The following is a 17,379-nucleotide window of genomic DNA, read 5'->3' on the forward strand; positions in this document are numbered from 1 at the left end:
ATCTAAATAGACTGATCAACAGTAAGGCAATTGAAACAATCATCAAAAACTTTCCCAAAAGTAAAAGTCCAGGGCCCAACAACTTCACTAATGAATTCTACCAAACATAAAAAGATTTAATACCTACCTTTCTCAAACTCTTTCAAAAATTAAAGAAGAGGGAATACTTCCTAATTCATTTAATGAGGCCAACATTACTCTGATACCAAAACCTGGCAAGGATAATACAAACAAAATAAAAGAAAACTACAGACGAATATCTCTGATGAATACAAATGAAAAATTCTAAACGAAATATTGGAAAGTTGAATACAACAATACATTAAAAAGATAACACATAACCATCAAGTAGGGTTCATTCCATGGGTGCAAAGATGGCTCAACATATACAAATTGATTAATGTGATATATTACATTAATAAAATAAAGCATAAAAATAATATGATCATATCAATAGATGCGGAGAAAATATTTGAGATAGATATCCATTTATGATTAAAATTCAATAAAATATGTATAAAAGTAAAGTATCTTAACATAATAAAGGTCACATATAATAAACTTTCAGCTAATATCATACTCAATGGTGAAAAACTGAAAGCTTTTCCTCTAAGATCAGGAATAAGACAAGGATGCTCACTCTCACCACTGTTATTCAACAGAGTACTGGAAGTTCCAGCCAGAGCAATCAGGCAAGAGAAAGAAATAAAAGGCATCTAAAAAGTCATACTGTCTCTTTTTGCAGATGATATGATTCTTTATACAGAAAACTCTAAAGACTAAACCGAAAAATAATTAGAAACAATAAACAAATACAGTAAAGTTGCAGGATACAAAAGCAATGTACAAAAATCCATTGCATTCCTTTATAAGCACAATAAAATTTCAGAAAAAGAAATGAGAAAATTACTTTGCAATTATAACAAAAAGAATAAAATACCTAGAAATAAACTTACCAAAGCATGCAAAGGACCTATACACTGAAAACTACAAGATATTATGAAAATAATTTGAAGAACACACAAAGAAATGGAAAGATAGTCCATGTTCATGGATTGGAAGAATCAGCATAGTTAAAATGGCCACGTTACCCAAAGCAATATACAGATTTAATGCAATCCACATCAAAGCCAAATGGCATTTTTTAAAGAAATAGAACAACAACAAAAAATCAATAGATTTGCATGGAACCACAAAAGACCCTGAATAGCCAAAGCAAACCCAAGATAAAAGAACCAAACCAGAGGTATCACACTCTCTGTCTTCAAATTATACTACAAAGAGACAATAACAAAAACAGCATGAAATTGGCAGAAAAACAGACACGTTAACCAATTGAACAGAACCGAGAGCCCCCAAATAAATCCACATATATATGGGGAAATAATTTTTGACAAAAGAACCAAAAATATACAATGGAAGAATTAAAGCCTCTTCAACAAATAGTGCTGGAAAAATTGGAAAGCCATAAGCAAAGAAAAAAAAATGAAACTAGACCGCTATTTTTTACCATACACAAAAATTAACTCAAAATGGATCAAAAACCTAAATATAAGATCTGAAATGATAAAATACATAGATGAAAACATAGGTACTAGACTTATAGCCCTCGGTCTTAGAGAGAATTTTATGAATTTGACCTCAAAGGCAACAGAAGTAAAAGCAAAATTAAATGAATGCAATTATATCAAACTAAAAGGCTTCTGCACTGAAAAAGAAACCATCAACAAAACAAAAAGATAACCAATCAAATGGGAGAAGTTATTCACGAACAACACCTCTGATAAGGGGTTAATATCCAAAATATATAAAAAACTTATACAACTTAACAACAACAAAAAACAAAAGACAAAGCATCCAATTAAAAAATAGGCAGAGGACATGAACAGACTCTGCTCCCAAAGAGACATACAGATGACCAACAAATACATCAAAAGATGCTTGACTTTGCTAGCTATTAGGGAAATGCAAATCAAAACCACAATGAGAACTATCTCATACCTGTTAGCATGGTTGTTATCAACAAAACAAGTAATAACAAGTGTTAGAGAGGTTGCGGAGAAAAAGGAACCCTCATAGACTACTGGTGGGAATGTAAACTGGTACAGCCACTATGGGAAACAGTATGGAGGGAGGGTCCTCACAGAATTAAGAAAAGAATTACCATATGACTCAGCAATTTCTCTTCTGGGTATCTACCCCCAAAATTTGAAAATATTTATTTGTAAAGATATATGTACTCCTATGTTCATAGCGGCATTATTCACAGTGGCCAAGACATGGAAACAACTGAAACGTCCTTCAATAGATGTTTGGATAAGGAAGATGTGGTACTTATATACAATGGAATATTACTCAGTCATAATAAAAAATGAAATACTGGCATTTGTGACAACATGAATGGATCCTGAGAGTATCATGCTAAGAGAAATAAGTCAGGTGGAGAAAGTCAAGAACCATATGATTTCACTCACATATGGGATATAAAACTGAAAGCAACAAACGAACAAACAAGAGAAGCAAACAAATAAAAACTCATAGACACAGAGAACAGTATGGTGGTTACCAGAGGGAAAGGGGGTGGGGGGAGTAGAAAAGGGTAAAGGAGATTTGACTTTGGGTGGTGAACACACAGTGGAACATACAGATGATGTATTATAGAATTGTACACTTGAAACCTATGTAATTTTATTAACCGATGTCACTTCAATAAATAAAACAAACAAACACATTCTTGCATTCACTGTAGCTGCTCACACTAGTAAAACCTAAACAGTAAATATCCCTGTAACAAGAGCATAGAATGCATGGCTGAGATCAAAAGGAGATAAGGCTGGTGAATGTTGAATACTTTGGCCCCTGGTTCCACACCTAGTGCTACCATCAGCAACTTCAGTGTTTACAGTAATAACTTCAACTGATCCTCCTTCCTCTGATGACTTTCACTACTACTTCTCTTGTCAACCCACTCCCAAAGCCACAACAATGGCCTCCAATTGCTCTTAACATTGTCATTACTTTGGTATGTTCCACCTCTAAAATCTTCAACTTCAAAAACTTACTTTGACCATAAATTCTCCCAATTCCAGTTCACTATTAACCTTCTTACTTCATATACTTCTCATCTTCAATTTCATTTAGACTTCCAGTCCCAGAAATACTAAATTTTCTCCCAATCTGTTGGCAGATTTTTAACTCCTTAAGAATCTAGCTTAGACCATATGACCCATCATTGTTTTCTTTCATTGTTATACTTGAATTTTCTACTCCTTATCTTTGATCCCTTATCACATTCTTTATCAGACATTTATCTTTTTTACTGTGATACCTAGCTACTCTGTGTTCTGGAATACTCACTTGACAATTCAGACTACAGTAGCTATAATTTCTTGGTCTCTAACCACATTTAGTTCCTCAGAATTTTCCTTCAATCTTTCAACACTTCCCTAGTTAGCTCCCTCTGGATACCAAACGAGACCTTTTAAAGTGATGATTTATTATCTTAAGAATGTCAATCCTGTAAACCTCACATCCCCTGAAAAGCCTTCCTTAACTACTTCCTGGAGATTAGACTAGATCAGATACTTCTTTTATCTCTCAGCTCAGCTCACTCAACTTTGCCTTCTTAGCACTGAGCATTACCATAATTAAGTAAGGCATGGGTAATTAGTTGTCTCCTATCTGTTTTTCCCACTAGAATTTCAGCTCTAAGAGGAAAAGAGTCCCGATTGTCTTGACCTCTGTTGTGTCTCCAGCAGCCAGCACAAAGTCTTACTCCTTAACTCATACTAGTAATCAATTCGGCATAAAATCTGAATAACTATTCCAGTTGTGTTCTATAATATCTGTCTATTCCTGTGGCTCAAACCTCTTTTCTTCTATGACGGTTGTGTTACATAATACATATCCCCTGGTTTATGAGCAAATCTGAGTATACTATTCAGACTTTGCACATATCTCTTCCTCTGAAGAAAGCACATTGGAATCAAGTGAATTAGAGGGACATAAAGCATACATATCTTTATGGTTTATTTATAATTTAAAAAATATATATGGGTCAAAGTTAGTAGGGAGGGTAAGGAAAGTAGGACAGAGAAGTGTCAGGGGACAATACAACTGTTTCCAAAAGAAAGGTTCTGAGGTAGGAAGTAACTGAACCGAAAGTCACTGAGGCTGCACCACAGAATGGGGAAAAATAGGTGAGGTGGGTAGAAGGCCTCATAGGCTGTATTAAGTAATCTAGATTTGTTTTTCCTATGACAAATAGGAAACCACAGAAGGTTTTTTAAATCAGGGGTCAGCTTATTTTTTTAAAACAGTTTCATTTTAACTTTTAAACTTAAGTTTCTAATTTCAGTAGGCTTTCTTAAGAAAACTATTTTTAAATAATTATATGAGAAATGGCTTCCTATTTCTACTTCAAATTCAGTTCTCCAAAGACTAGTATCTGGAAAGAATACTATTACATACCCTGTTTCCTCTGGAAATGCAGAGGTGGTGCTTCCATCGATCTGACAGGGGTCCTGAGAAGGAGAGTCAGAATCTTTTCTATCTTGATTTATAGCAATATTGGTTATTCGATGTTGTTGCAAGTCCCACTTTCGAGCTACATTGTTAATTGTTAACCTTTTCTTCTCCTGTGAAAAAGTTCATTGTGACAAGTATTACATAATGCAATCTTTGTAGCAGGAGAGTATATCCAAGGAGCATGTTGTTTGTACTACTTATCACACTTTTAAAAGGAGTCTATTCCTTAAAAGTAGCTACCAAATTTGTATTCTAAAACAAATTACAAGTGGCCTTTATTTACCTTGTGTATTCAAACATCCCAATAATAGTCTATCATCCTTAAAGAAAAAAATATATACAAACAATAATTACTCCCATTGGAGATGTGAAAATTTACTATCTGATAGTTTAACAGAAATTTATATACTTGAGTGTTATCTGAAATTTTAATTTGACAGAAACGTACATGGCTTTGTGTTTAAACATAGCAAGAAAAAAAATAATTAATTTTACTACCCAATAATTAGGACTAATATGGTGGAATAATCTAGGCAGAAAGGAAAGGAGAGGGATTGATCCATGTTCTAAGCTTCACAGTGTAAATCACAATGTCTGAAAATTAATAATTATACATAGACTACAAAAAGAAATTGTACTCGGTTTCTAGGTAACTAGTACCATTCTAGGTGAATAAGAAAGAAGTTAATTCATTATATGCGAAGGATGCCTTAACTGTAGTGGTTCTCAAACTTTAGAGTGCCTCAAATCTCATGGTGAGCTTATTAAAATACTAATTGCTAGCCCTCCCCCCATTATGATTTAATGTTTGAAGTGGGACTAAAGAATTTGCATTTCTAATAAGCTCCCAGGTGTTGCTAATGGACCTCACTTTGAGAACCACTGATTAGGGCACTGGGGCTCCATTCTCTCATAGAAACCTGTGGAGAAAGCAGATCTAAACTACTGAAAGAAGCTGTGCTAGGTAGAAATGTCGTAAATGGTAGGGGAAAACAGCTTTATTCCGGTAAAGTCTCTATTATCAAGAGTTAACATTTTTAAATGGCATGTCAATTAGACCAGAAAGCTAAAATAAGACATTTTACATTTCCTCTTTATTAAGAGCACAGTCACCTAATGAAAAATCACTGTGTGATACTGACCCTTCTTCACCTGCTCCCTCTGGAGCCACTGTAGGCTGTTAGGAAGGGTCTTTCCCATCCTTTCAGTGCACATATATACGTGTAGAATGACTATTTTTAGTTCCACCTCTTTGCCTACACTTGGTTATCTAAAAAATTTTAGCATGTAAGAATGGCATTGGATAGTAATAAAAAATGATAACAAAGTGTAATTAAAAGTAAATTTTTTTAGAGTTCTATTTCTGTTTTTAAAAATGTTTTTAGCATGTTTTTTATGGCTTGGTATTTCAAATTTGTCTAGGTAGTTAAATGGGTTATCCTTAATATGAATATACTTCTGGGACTTTTTGATATTTTACAGAAGTCCTTATCCAAAGCAAGTAGGAATCTGTTGTTTAACTGTACAATTCCCACCCCCACCTCCCAATCTATAATAAAAAGGTGTCTTACCTTAAGGAATTCTATTTCAGTTATTCGCAGATGGCTAGTAAACCCAACTCTTAACCTAAGCAAAGCTGTTATTTTCCCTCACTACCAAGGTTGCTTTATGGAGGGAGGGGCAGTGAGTTAATGGAGGATGCCTGTCATTCTGGCTCAATGCATTTGTATTTCTGGCTGATTGGAGTTTGGTAGAAAGAAATAATCTTAATGATATAGATATAGCAGGGCTTAGAAAAAAGACACAAAATATCTTTACACCACTATGTATTTTAACAAATTTATAATAAGATATTCTGAAAGTATAAACACTTTCTTAAATATCCATCCCAAAGTTAATGCATCCTTTACTTGGGTTATTAAAACCAGGTCAATACCAAGTTGACGAAGAGAATGGATATTTTTACTGGGTCCAAGAAAAGGGATGACATATTTTAAAGCAGGAGTGCAGCCTGGGGTCAGGTGGGAATCACTAGCTGGCTAGGGTGACACATAAGGGCTCTAGATATTTGTGGAACAAGCAAAAGAAAGGCTAGAGATTCTGCAAGACAGAAGTGGGGGTACCCCCCAAGTTTATGTTTAATGATCATGGATGCCTTTGGCATATTAGTTACAATCGTGTTTCTACAGCTAGATGGCAATGAATTGCCAAGTCTGTGTTAAAGTCACAATTATTTTAGAAGGTGCCGAATTTCAGCTCTGCCACTTGAGTCTATTCTTCATAGTTCAAGCAATATCACACCACTATATCCCATAACTATCGCTTCCATTCATTTTCCAGGTTACAAGGAAAATAGAAAGAAAAAAAACAAGGCAGAAGATATGTGTTTATGCACTCTTCATGTCCCTCCACAACCACTCACCCCATTTTCTTAATGAGCAATAATGCGCTGTCATGTGAAACAATCCCCAGCAAATGCTGAGGGTCTTTGGTATCATGACTCTGATTCTGAGCTAGTGCTAGAACCCAGGTCCCCTGATTTCCCATGCTTTACCACTTATTTAAAAATATAAAAGCTAAGTAACCCTCATAATTAGAGTCCTATTTAGTGACTTCAAGAGAAACATTAGCTATTTTTTGAAGTTTTCATAAAAAATTTCTAAACATTAAAAAAAAAATTTTGCTAAAAATTTAATGAAACGTTTCTAAAAATTATGATGGTAACAAGCAGCTAAATTGAGTGTATAACAAACCATTTTTAGTCCAAAGGAGGCCAATGTGGTTTGCTGCCTGTACTAGGCTCTACTTCCACTAGTAGTCTTAGAGCTAAATCATCCATGGAGTTTCTTTGCTTATTCTTCCTTCCCATGCTCCAGGGCTCATACAAGTGTTCTTTAGGTCTGAGAGCTTTAGTCTGTCTGTCTGTCTGTCTGTCTGTCTGTCTGTCTATCTATCTATTTTTTTTCATTCATTATTTAGTTAGTTAGTTCATTTATTTATTCACTCACTTATGTATCTGACAGCAGCAGCAGCATGATAGACAATACTACTTTTTCTAAATGAACCATTCAGAAAGTTTGCCAGTAGTATTATCTGACAATGATAAATCTTGCTCCTACTTATTTAAAAATATATTACCTACAGCTATATTTCTTATAAACCAAGTTTTTGGCCAACACTTATGGATATTCAAGCATAAAAGAGATTAAAATCCTATTGGCTAAATCAATAAAAAAGTAGAGTTATCCAGAGGGGATTTAGGCACATCTAATTAATGGGATGAGAAAAAACATAAAAGTTAGGGAGGTGTCAGGAGGTTAGAAATAACAGCAGGTGGAAAAATTATAGCATAGTGAGTAACAGTTGCTTTTGAAGTAGAAATTTGGCACTGAGATAGCTTGGGACCAAGTTGTTCTTCTTTTTTGTTATTTAGGAGTACTTTTCACTGAGTAAAATACACAGATTCATGTGTATTCTTTGATCAGTTTCCACAAATGCATATACCTGTATCACCCCTACTCCTATTGAGATATATAACATTTCCATCACCACGGTAAGTGCCTTTGTTTTCCAAGTTTATTATACACAATTTTTTATCCCTCCTAGACTTTTTAAAAATTCTAAATGCCATTTTAATTTTAAAAAGAAAAGCACCTACATAAGACAAGTATCATGATCATCAGGATGATATCCTTAGCTTGAAGTCGAACATAGTATAAAGCATAATACAAGCTATAAACTTTAAGCTATTTTAATTTATTATACTTCATAATGTTAATATAAAATATTTTAAAAGAAAACTTTACTTAAGGAAAGAAATATCTGATATGTTAAATCACTTGAAACCAGTTTAAAACAAATTTTAATTCCTAAATTTCTCAAAGTCTTAACCACTTCTGTATCAGAGAAGCTAAAAGACAAAATTTTTAAATATAAAAAGCTATCATTAAAAAAAATATAGTAGAGCTCATTAAAATATATCAGTAAAGATGACAATCACTAACAATGGTTTCCAAAATGAAGTGCACATGCCACAAGGGTAAGTGGTGATGTGCTAGTGTGGAAAACAAATTATAATTTGTTATATTTTTTTATCTCCTTCTTTCAAAATTTCTAGCTTTTGTATATGTTTTACAATATGCATTATATTTCAAAGGTAGAAGTTTATAGGTAGTAAATTATAAAAGTTTTAGGAATGTTTGTTTATAAAAAACATTCTACTGATAGAAATGAAAATTTTACAAAGTTTGGAAACCACTTTTCTAGCTAACTAGCTAGCCTCAGTGTATGTGAATATGAGTACACAAACATGCTTAATTACCTTAAGCAAAGATTGCTTATGACTTTCCCGCTTCTTTTCTTCCTCTTTTTTGGCTACAACAGATGCCATACGCCTTTCTTCTTCCTAAAAGAAAAATTTTAAAAATATACTATACAAGTATTCAGACTTTTTTAATGCTAAATATCTTTGGTTCTGTAAGTCTCATTTTCTTTGTGAGAAGCATACTACTTAGTTAATAGAAAATATACCCTTGGAAAAAAGTTAGTATGTTCCTCTTTATTTCCTTCTTCTTTACTAATTCTAAAAATCTGTGTCTTCTTAACTCTGCCTCTAACTCTGGATGTGAGATAAATCCAGCTAATACAAGAGAAAATACAACGAGAAGAGAAGAAAAAAGAGGTGAGCAGACTTGTATAATTTTTTCTTAGTACACCATTCACAATTGTTCCACATAGAAAAACTTAAACTCTCTATTATGAAGGTAAAAAGATCGAAATGATACTTCCAACAATTTTGATTTAATTTATGGTTGCAAATCATAGCTTTTTAAATGATAAAACAAGAATGAAAGACTTTTAAAACTTACAACTGATTAATGAATTAACATCCATTAATGTCATTATTTTACTTTGTTTTTAAATTGATTTGGACAGTCTAATTTCTTAACTTCTAAAAACTGTGAAATAACATTACAGTTTAGAAAATTTTAAAAAAGTCCTAATTGCAACACTAACTCAGATGTTATTATTTCTGTTTCACATTATAATATTCAGTATGAGTAAATTTTTAAAAGTTGCAATCTGTGGAGCTGGGAAAAAATTGCGTAGATGTTAAACGCTTTGTTCATCCTTTTAGTGACCAAATCAAAGTTGTAATAGAAAAACAAAACAAACAGCAAGCAAAGTCTCCTGGGATCTAAATGCACTACAACTAGGGAGAGAAATAATTAATCAACCTGCAAAGGTAGAAGGTAGGAGGGGGTGAAGATGTGAGGCAGCCCAGTCCCCAGTGGCTGAGTGTGACAGAGGCTATGGCAGCAGCAGCCGGTAACAGCAGACGCCTCTTAAAGGGGCCCTGTCCCGAGTGGACTTTCGTGGTGACAGACCTGTTTTCTCTGAGCACCAGTGCCTGGTAGGCTCCAAGCGGGGTGCCAGGGTCTCATAGGGGGACACTGAGTTATTGGAGCGAGGGCAGGATGCGCTCTCTCCAGGCAGAAGTGCCGGCAGTATCCACTGTTCCTCTGTTGAGCCCTCCCCACTCCCATTGTGCAGACTCAGCACTGCCATAGCTGAGACATCATCAGACTGGATAACAGAGGTCACTGCGCTCAGAGGATGCCATGAAACTCCACCTCCCTCAACTCGTGGCCCCACCCAAGCCACATCTGGTTGTGTCCTTGGCAAATCCAGTGTGCTTTGCTGAGCAGAGCCAAGACTCACACTGGTGGCAGCTGGCCTCGGCTACTGGTGAGGCCTCTTGAGACAACTATAAGCACAGAAACTGTGGATTCCTTGCTGAATCTTAGCAGGTGGCCCTGGAGGGGCACAGGTTAGGGCTAAATTTGGCCTGCAGCTGAACCCCTCCCAGGACTGTGCCACTGGACACCTACTACACAAAGCCATGCTAATAAGACCAGAAGACTTAGGGGCTTTGTTTAATAAATAGAAACAGACACAGAAAGGCAGCCAAAATGGTTAGACAAAGAAGCAGAAACAATATGAGAGAACAGAACAGAGGTCCAGGAATAATGGAGTCAAGTAATCTAACAATGCAGAGTTCAAAACACTGGTTATAAAGATGCTCAATGAACTTAAGGAAAGTGTAGATGAACTCAGTGAATATTTTAACAATGAGATAAAAATCATAAAAATGGAAATGGAAATTATAAAAAGGAACCAGTCAGAAATGAAGAACACATTATTTGAGATGAAGAGTAATATTACAGGAAATCAACAGAGTGGATAAAGAAGAAGACTGAACCACCGATATAGAGGATGGGAAAGCCAAGGACAACCAACCAGAATGGCGAAAAAAAAAGGAATCAAGACTATAATGATAATTTAAGGAGCCTATGGGACACAAATGTAAAAATACCTGTGTCACAGGGGTACCTAAAGAAAAACAAGAAGTTGAAGAGCTATTCAAAGAAATAATGATGGAAGACTCCCCTAACCTGGTGAAAGAATAGACATACAACCCCAGGAAGCTCAGAGTCCCAAAAAAGAGGAACCCAAAGAGGCCCACACCAAGACACATTATAATTAAAATGCTAAAGGTTAAATACAAAGAGAGAATCTTAAAAGCAGCAAGAGATAAGTAGTTAGTTACCTACAAGGGAGTACCCATAAAATTGGCAGCTGATTTCTCAAAAGAAACTATGCAGGACAGAAGGGCTTGGCACAAAATATTCGACGTGATGAAAACTCAAGATCTACAACGAAGAATACTTTATCCAGCAAAGCTATCATTTACAGTTGCAGGACAGAAAAAGAGCTTCCCAGACAAAAATAAGCTAAAGGAATTTATCAACACCAAACCTGTATTAGAATAAATGTTGTAGAGTCTTCTCTAAGAAGAAAGAACATGTATCAAAAACATGAATAAAAATTGGTAATAACTACATTCCTATCAACAAGTACCTCAAATGGAAAAGAATTAAGTGCTCCAACCAAAAGATAAGGTGGCTGAATGGATAAGAAAACTAGACCCCTACATATACTGCCTACGAGACACTCACTTTAGATTAAAAGACACACACAGACTAAAAGGAAGGGGATGGAAAAAGATATTGTCTTTATGGACCTTGAAGGTATTTGGCTGAATGAAATAAGGTGGATAGAGAAAGACAAATACCACATGATTTCACGTACATGTGGAATCTAAAGAACAAAATAAACAACAACAAAAGCAGAAATAAACTCATAGATACGAGAATATTTGGAAGGCTACTAGATGGGAGGGGATTGAGGTCGACGGTGAAAAAGGGCAAAGGGATTAAGAAGTACAAATGGATAGTTATAAAATAGACATGGAGATATAAAGTGTAGCATAAGGAAAATAGTTAATAATTTTGTAATAAACATGTAAGTAGGAAGGGGGGTACTCGATTTAGTGAGGTGACCAGTTAGTGAGTTATATAGATCTCTAATCACCATGCTGTACAACTGAAACTAATATATTACTGTATGCCAACTACAATTAAAAAAAAACTCATCGAATTGTACAATGTAAATATGAGCAACTAATAATCTATTATATTTCAATAAAGCTGAGGGACAAGAAGTTGCAGTCTGTATACACAATTTTGATCATGCTTTTTTCCCTCTGAAGATTGTCAAATTTTAATAAAGTAAATTATAACCATGTAACTTTTAATTTTTATCAGAAGTTTTGTAGGCATTCAAGAAGATGACACAATTTGAGAAAACAATTTATTCATGAAAGACAAGCTGGAAAATGTCTTCAGAGATAGGAAACTGTAAAAATAATTTAGTACATTTGAAGAACTTTTAGAAATGAAAAATTATAAAACCTGAAATAAAAAATTCAGTAGAGGGAGGTTGAAGAGCTCATTTTACACAAATGAAGAGAGAATTGGTCGAGTGTAAAATAGGTCAGCAAATTTTCCTATATATTTTATAGAACCCTATACTTTTCCATCATAACACTACACTAAACCTGTTTCATTTGAATTATCTCTGGTACTATCTCTCCCCTCAACTAGGCCAAATAGCTCTGTGAAGGTATAGACCATGTGAGCTCCTGGCACATAGTAGATACCCAATAAATATATATTTAAGAAATGAATTATTGAATACACATCTTTATGTATTTGTTCAATAAATACCTAAAACTGTAACTGCTAAATCAAATGATAAACATATTTCTAAGACTTTTGATATGTTTGTAAATTGCCCTCCATAAATGTAACATTCATTTATACTCCCACCAACAGTCAGCATTTTATTTAAAGCATGATTAACAGTCATAAGAGCTCTTCACCAAATATTCCTGTGTCTTTCCACATCCAGGCTACATTGTGAAATAGCACTGCCTGCCTCCCTGAAGTTAGATGTGGCCATGTGACTTACTTTGGCCAATGCTATATGAACAGAAGTGACATGTGTTTGCTTCTGGGTGGAAGCTTTCAAAGACAATGTATGATATAGCTATTTTCTCCCTCACCTCTGCTTTAGAATCTGCAAAGCTCCAGATGGTGAATACTTTGAAGTTCTTGGTCTTAGAATGAGGACAATACAGAGCAAAGTTCCTGGACCACATACTATGGGCAGACAGGTAGAGCAGACATGAAATAAACATTGTTATTTTAATTCACTGAGGTTAGAGAAGTCATTACTGCAGAATAGCCTGGCCCATCTTGATCAGTATATCAGTTATATTAGAGCTAAAGTCAAAGAGGCCATGAAAATGTATTCTAGAGGGTGAGCCATTATAAATACTTCTGAAAACAAAGAAAGACCTAGAGAAAAGAAGTATATTAAAAATGCACAATGAGAAACTATCAGAGTTAAAAAGGGGACCTAGAAATGCATCCTCTGGAAGACTCTAACTTTAGAAATGAATATTCTCAGAAGTTTGGTAATTTATACAAGGTCACACAGGTAGTGACAAAGCTAGGAACAGGACCAGAAGCCACGGCTTGTAAAAAATGGAATTTGTATTATTTTTTATAATAAGGGTATATTTAAATGTATTTTATTTATTTTAGAGAGAAGAAAAAGTTGAGGTTAAAATTCAGTAATAATATGCCATATGATTTAGTTGTTTAAAAGGAAACAAATTTAATATGATTTTTGGTGAATTTAAACTGTCTTTTACAATATGGAAAATAGTTATTCTTAATGTTTAAAGGCTGAATAGAGGTAACGAGGAGAAATAAATTAAATAAGAAATTTAGAACCTTGAGTCTTAGCTTCACAAAATAGCTGGATTAATAATCATATTAAATTCTTTTGTTCAGTAAATACTGACTTGGTACCTATTAAATACAACGTATTTCGGAACAAATTTTTTAAAAGAGCAAATTATGTTGATGATCAATTGTTGACTCATCTATAAAATGTGAACTAGAAACAGATTGGTTATTTAACGAGCCAATTTCAAACAGTACTGGAAACTGTATGGAACACGTACTGCACATATTTAAGAGGTGATTCCATCAGATTTTCTAAAAGAATTTGAGCTTCTATTAAAGGCAGTAGGACTTTAAAAGGAAAGCTAAACCTAGGAAAACTGGATATACGCCAAATCAATTCAAATATCGAGTGTTTTAAGGAATTTATACATCTGACAACTATATTTCAGCCCAAATAATTATAGAGTAACTAAACTTAGAAACAAAAATAAACCTCTAATTTTAAAAATAACCTATAAATCTGTTGGTAAGAAGGAAAAATTGTGATATTTTGGCATCTTTATGATAATAGTCCAATTTCTTGGATAAAAGCAATATATTCTATGTGGCAAAAAAAAAAAAAAAAAGAAATCTATCTGTGACTAAAAAAAATATTTACTTTTTTCCATACTTCAGTTTGTCATGAAGATTTAATATAGAAATGATTTCAAATTAATTAAGAAGTGCAGTAATTTTATAGGTGTTTGACAACCTAGATTATACTCTGTTAGCAGATTATAAAGGCTCTAAAACAATGCATATATTATATGAGAAACTTTGCTCCAAAATAAATAAAACGGTCTTAATATAGGCAGCAATTTATTATGTGGAATTTAAAAAGTAAATGGCAACATGGGTTTCTAACCATATACTTTAGAACAGACAGTTATAAAATACATTGTTTTCTTTGACTACATCAAGTATTAAAACAGATTTTAAAATCAGTTTTTGTCTAGAAGAGATGATCCATGTTTTTCATTCAAATAATCTTGCTTTACAGAGAAAAATGATTTTTCCAGGGTCATAGTTAATGTTAGAGTAAACATCAGAAGCTCTCTAACCTGACTTCCACTGGCCTAGGGATATTAACTGTGAAATACTAGTGGGGGGAAAAGCCAGAACAAGCTAGGTTATGCTGTCGTAGCAACTTCAAAACTTACACTGGCTTACAATAAAGAAAAGTTTATTTCTTGATCATGCAGATAACACTGGAACTGCCCTCTATGCAGAGGCTAAGTGTTCCTGGGTCTGTTATCTGATGGCACCTTCAACTCAATATATGCTTCCACAATGACTGCCTCATGGGCGAAAAACATGGAAAATCACACACTGGCTTTTAAATGCTTCCTGGAAATTACATATATTACTTCTGCTCACATTTCTATGGTCAAAGCAAGTTGCGTGACCACACCTAACTCCAAGGGGAAAGGAAATATCATCTCTCCACAGATCAAAATGAGGAGGACGACAAGAACGTGTTGGCGAGCATTAGGAATGTCTACCACATTGTCATAAGTGAGAGGGAAACTCATTTCTATCTCCGATAGGCTGGTCTAGTTTTTGGAGAGCAAATTGTAAACAAGTTCATTTTAAGCCAACTAAATGTAAGTTTGAGGTGAAAACTTCAGACACTGTGCCTATTGCAGAATTGTGAGCATATTCTGAATTCCCTGCATTCACAAAATACTGCCTTTAGAAATAAAAGGAGAAAATTCTTCCTCCCAGAATTTTCTATAAAATCGTCCTTGTTCTAGCCCCTCAAAATGTGTCTTTTCTCTTATTGGACAGTTGTGAAAATATTTGAAGACCTGCAACATCTTCCTCATGTCTTCTCCTTTGTCAATGAATCATGCCAGGTTCTCTGGAAACATTCCAGTTTGTTGTCAGTCCTCTAAAACTAATAGTTTAGGTGTAATTTGACTAAAAAAGAAAAAAAAGTAGAGTATTTTCTCCATTTTCCTAGATTCTCTATTTCAATATTGTTTTAAGCCATATTAATTTCTAACAATCGCACCTCACGATTAACTCAATTCCACTTCGTTCCAATTCCAGGGCTAGCTACTCTTTTCACACATGCCACTAAGTTTCTCATCACCATGGCCCTGCATGTGGGCTGAGAATTGCTTTGTTTGTTGTTATGGAGTAAGGCCCAGGATTTTCAATTTATCTATTATTTTGACTTTGCTAAATTCTGCTTAGTTTTCGAGACTATAGGTCAGCAAACTTTTTCTGTAAGGGGCCAGAAAATCAATATTTTAGGCATTGTGAGACACATAAGCTCTCTATTGGATATTCTTTGTTTTTATTTTTAAACAACACTTTAAAATATAAAAACCATTCTTAGCTTGAGAGCTCTACAAAAACAAGCTGCAGGATGGATTTGGCCCACAGGCTCTAGTTTGCTAAACTTGTTCTAGATTACTGAGCTACTTTTGGATTCTGATTTAATCAACCAATATATCAAGATCTCTAACTTCTCCAAGTTTCTGGCATTCACATACTTTATCAGAATAACTTAAATACTGTCATCTAGTCATGAAACAAAAATGCTGAATAGAATGGGCCCAAGGAAAAAGCCTCATGGCATGCCCGTACAGACTTCTCTACAGGCTGGTATTAATCAATTACTTCAAGCTTTGTAGGTACACTTGAATCACAAATTCAGTTAAGCACGTTATCATACAATTTATTTGAAATGATCTCATAAAAGACTTTGGCAAATACTTCGCTTACATACCAAAACACTATCTATCTATAACACTCTTCTGAGGGGGGCTATCTAAAATAGAGAAGTAATTTTGTCTAGTGTAAATTATTTTTAGTGAACTAGTGCTGCCTCCTAGTGATCAATTCCTTAAGTAATCACAATCCATCTTTTAATAATCCAATTTAGTTTTCTTTCATAATCAACATCAAATTTATTGTCATAATTTATGGAATTTATATTCTTTCTTTATGTGATAAAAAGATAGATTAGTTCATCTTCCTTTCAGCTACTCTATTATTCTACACTGCTTCTCAGAAATAACTTTAAGTGGTCTAGCAATTTATTCATTATGTTTATTCAGTGCTCTAGATCAAAGATTGGCAAACTTTATCCCACAGGCCAAATCCAGTCTACTACCTGCTTTATAAATAAAGTTTTATTAGAACAGAGCTATGCTCATTCATTTATACATTGTTTATGCCAGCTTTCACACTACAATGAGAGAGCTGAGTAATTGTCAACAGAGCCTAAAATATTTATAACCAGGCCCTCTACAGATAAAGTTTGCCAGCCCCTACTATAGCTGGGCCTAAATTCAAACTAATTTATTCACCTATCCTGGGTTTCGCTTTTATCTTATTAATGTTTATTTTCTACTCTTTACAGACTAAAAGTCATTCTTTGTAACAGAGATAACAAAAGCAAAATAGGAATTGAAGCCAGCAACTCATATCATCTCTTAGCACCATATTACCTCTTGCCATTCCTCGGGATTTAGGCCCCCTGCTTCTCATCTCATCTCTCATCCCATCCTCCCCAATTCATATCTGGGCTGCTACACAGATAGATAGTATCTTTCGTTGGCAATTTCAATTTAACTACCTTAAACTCTACAAGAGCTTCTTATAATGACCACGACAAAAACCTAAACTCTCTCTCATGACATAA

General features: G+C 34.4%; 1 protein-coding gene across 9 annotated transcripts in view; it reads right to left on the reverse strand.

Moving 5' to 3' along the window:
- The window catches only part of LRRC49 (leucine rich repeat containing 49), a 131,209-nt gene that overhangs the window by 28,770 nt on the left and 85,060 nt on the right, over positions 1 to 17,379 (reverse strand). For all 9 annotated transcript variants that reach the window (XM_011375842.2, XM_011375832.2, XM_023521916.1 and 6 more), the window contains 2 exons: positions 8,849 to 8,932; positions 4,471 to 4,637 (listed from right to left, as the gene is read on the reverse strand). In XM_011375842.2, coding sequence (XP_011374144.1) covers positions 4,471 to 4,637; positions 8,849 to 8,932 — 251 coding nt within the window. The remainder of the gene's footprint in view (positions 1 to 4,470; positions 4,638 to 8,848; positions 8,933 to 17,379) is intronic.

This window comes from Pteropus vampyrus, unplaced genomic scaffold, assembly GCF_000151845.1.
Source record: "Pteropus vampyrus isolate Shadow unplaced genomic scaffold, Pvam_2.0 Scaffold10, whole genome shotgun sequence".
Classification (NCBI taxonomy): Eukaryota; Metazoa; Chordata; class Mammalia; order Chiroptera; family Pteropodidae; genus Pteropus; species Pteropus vampyrus.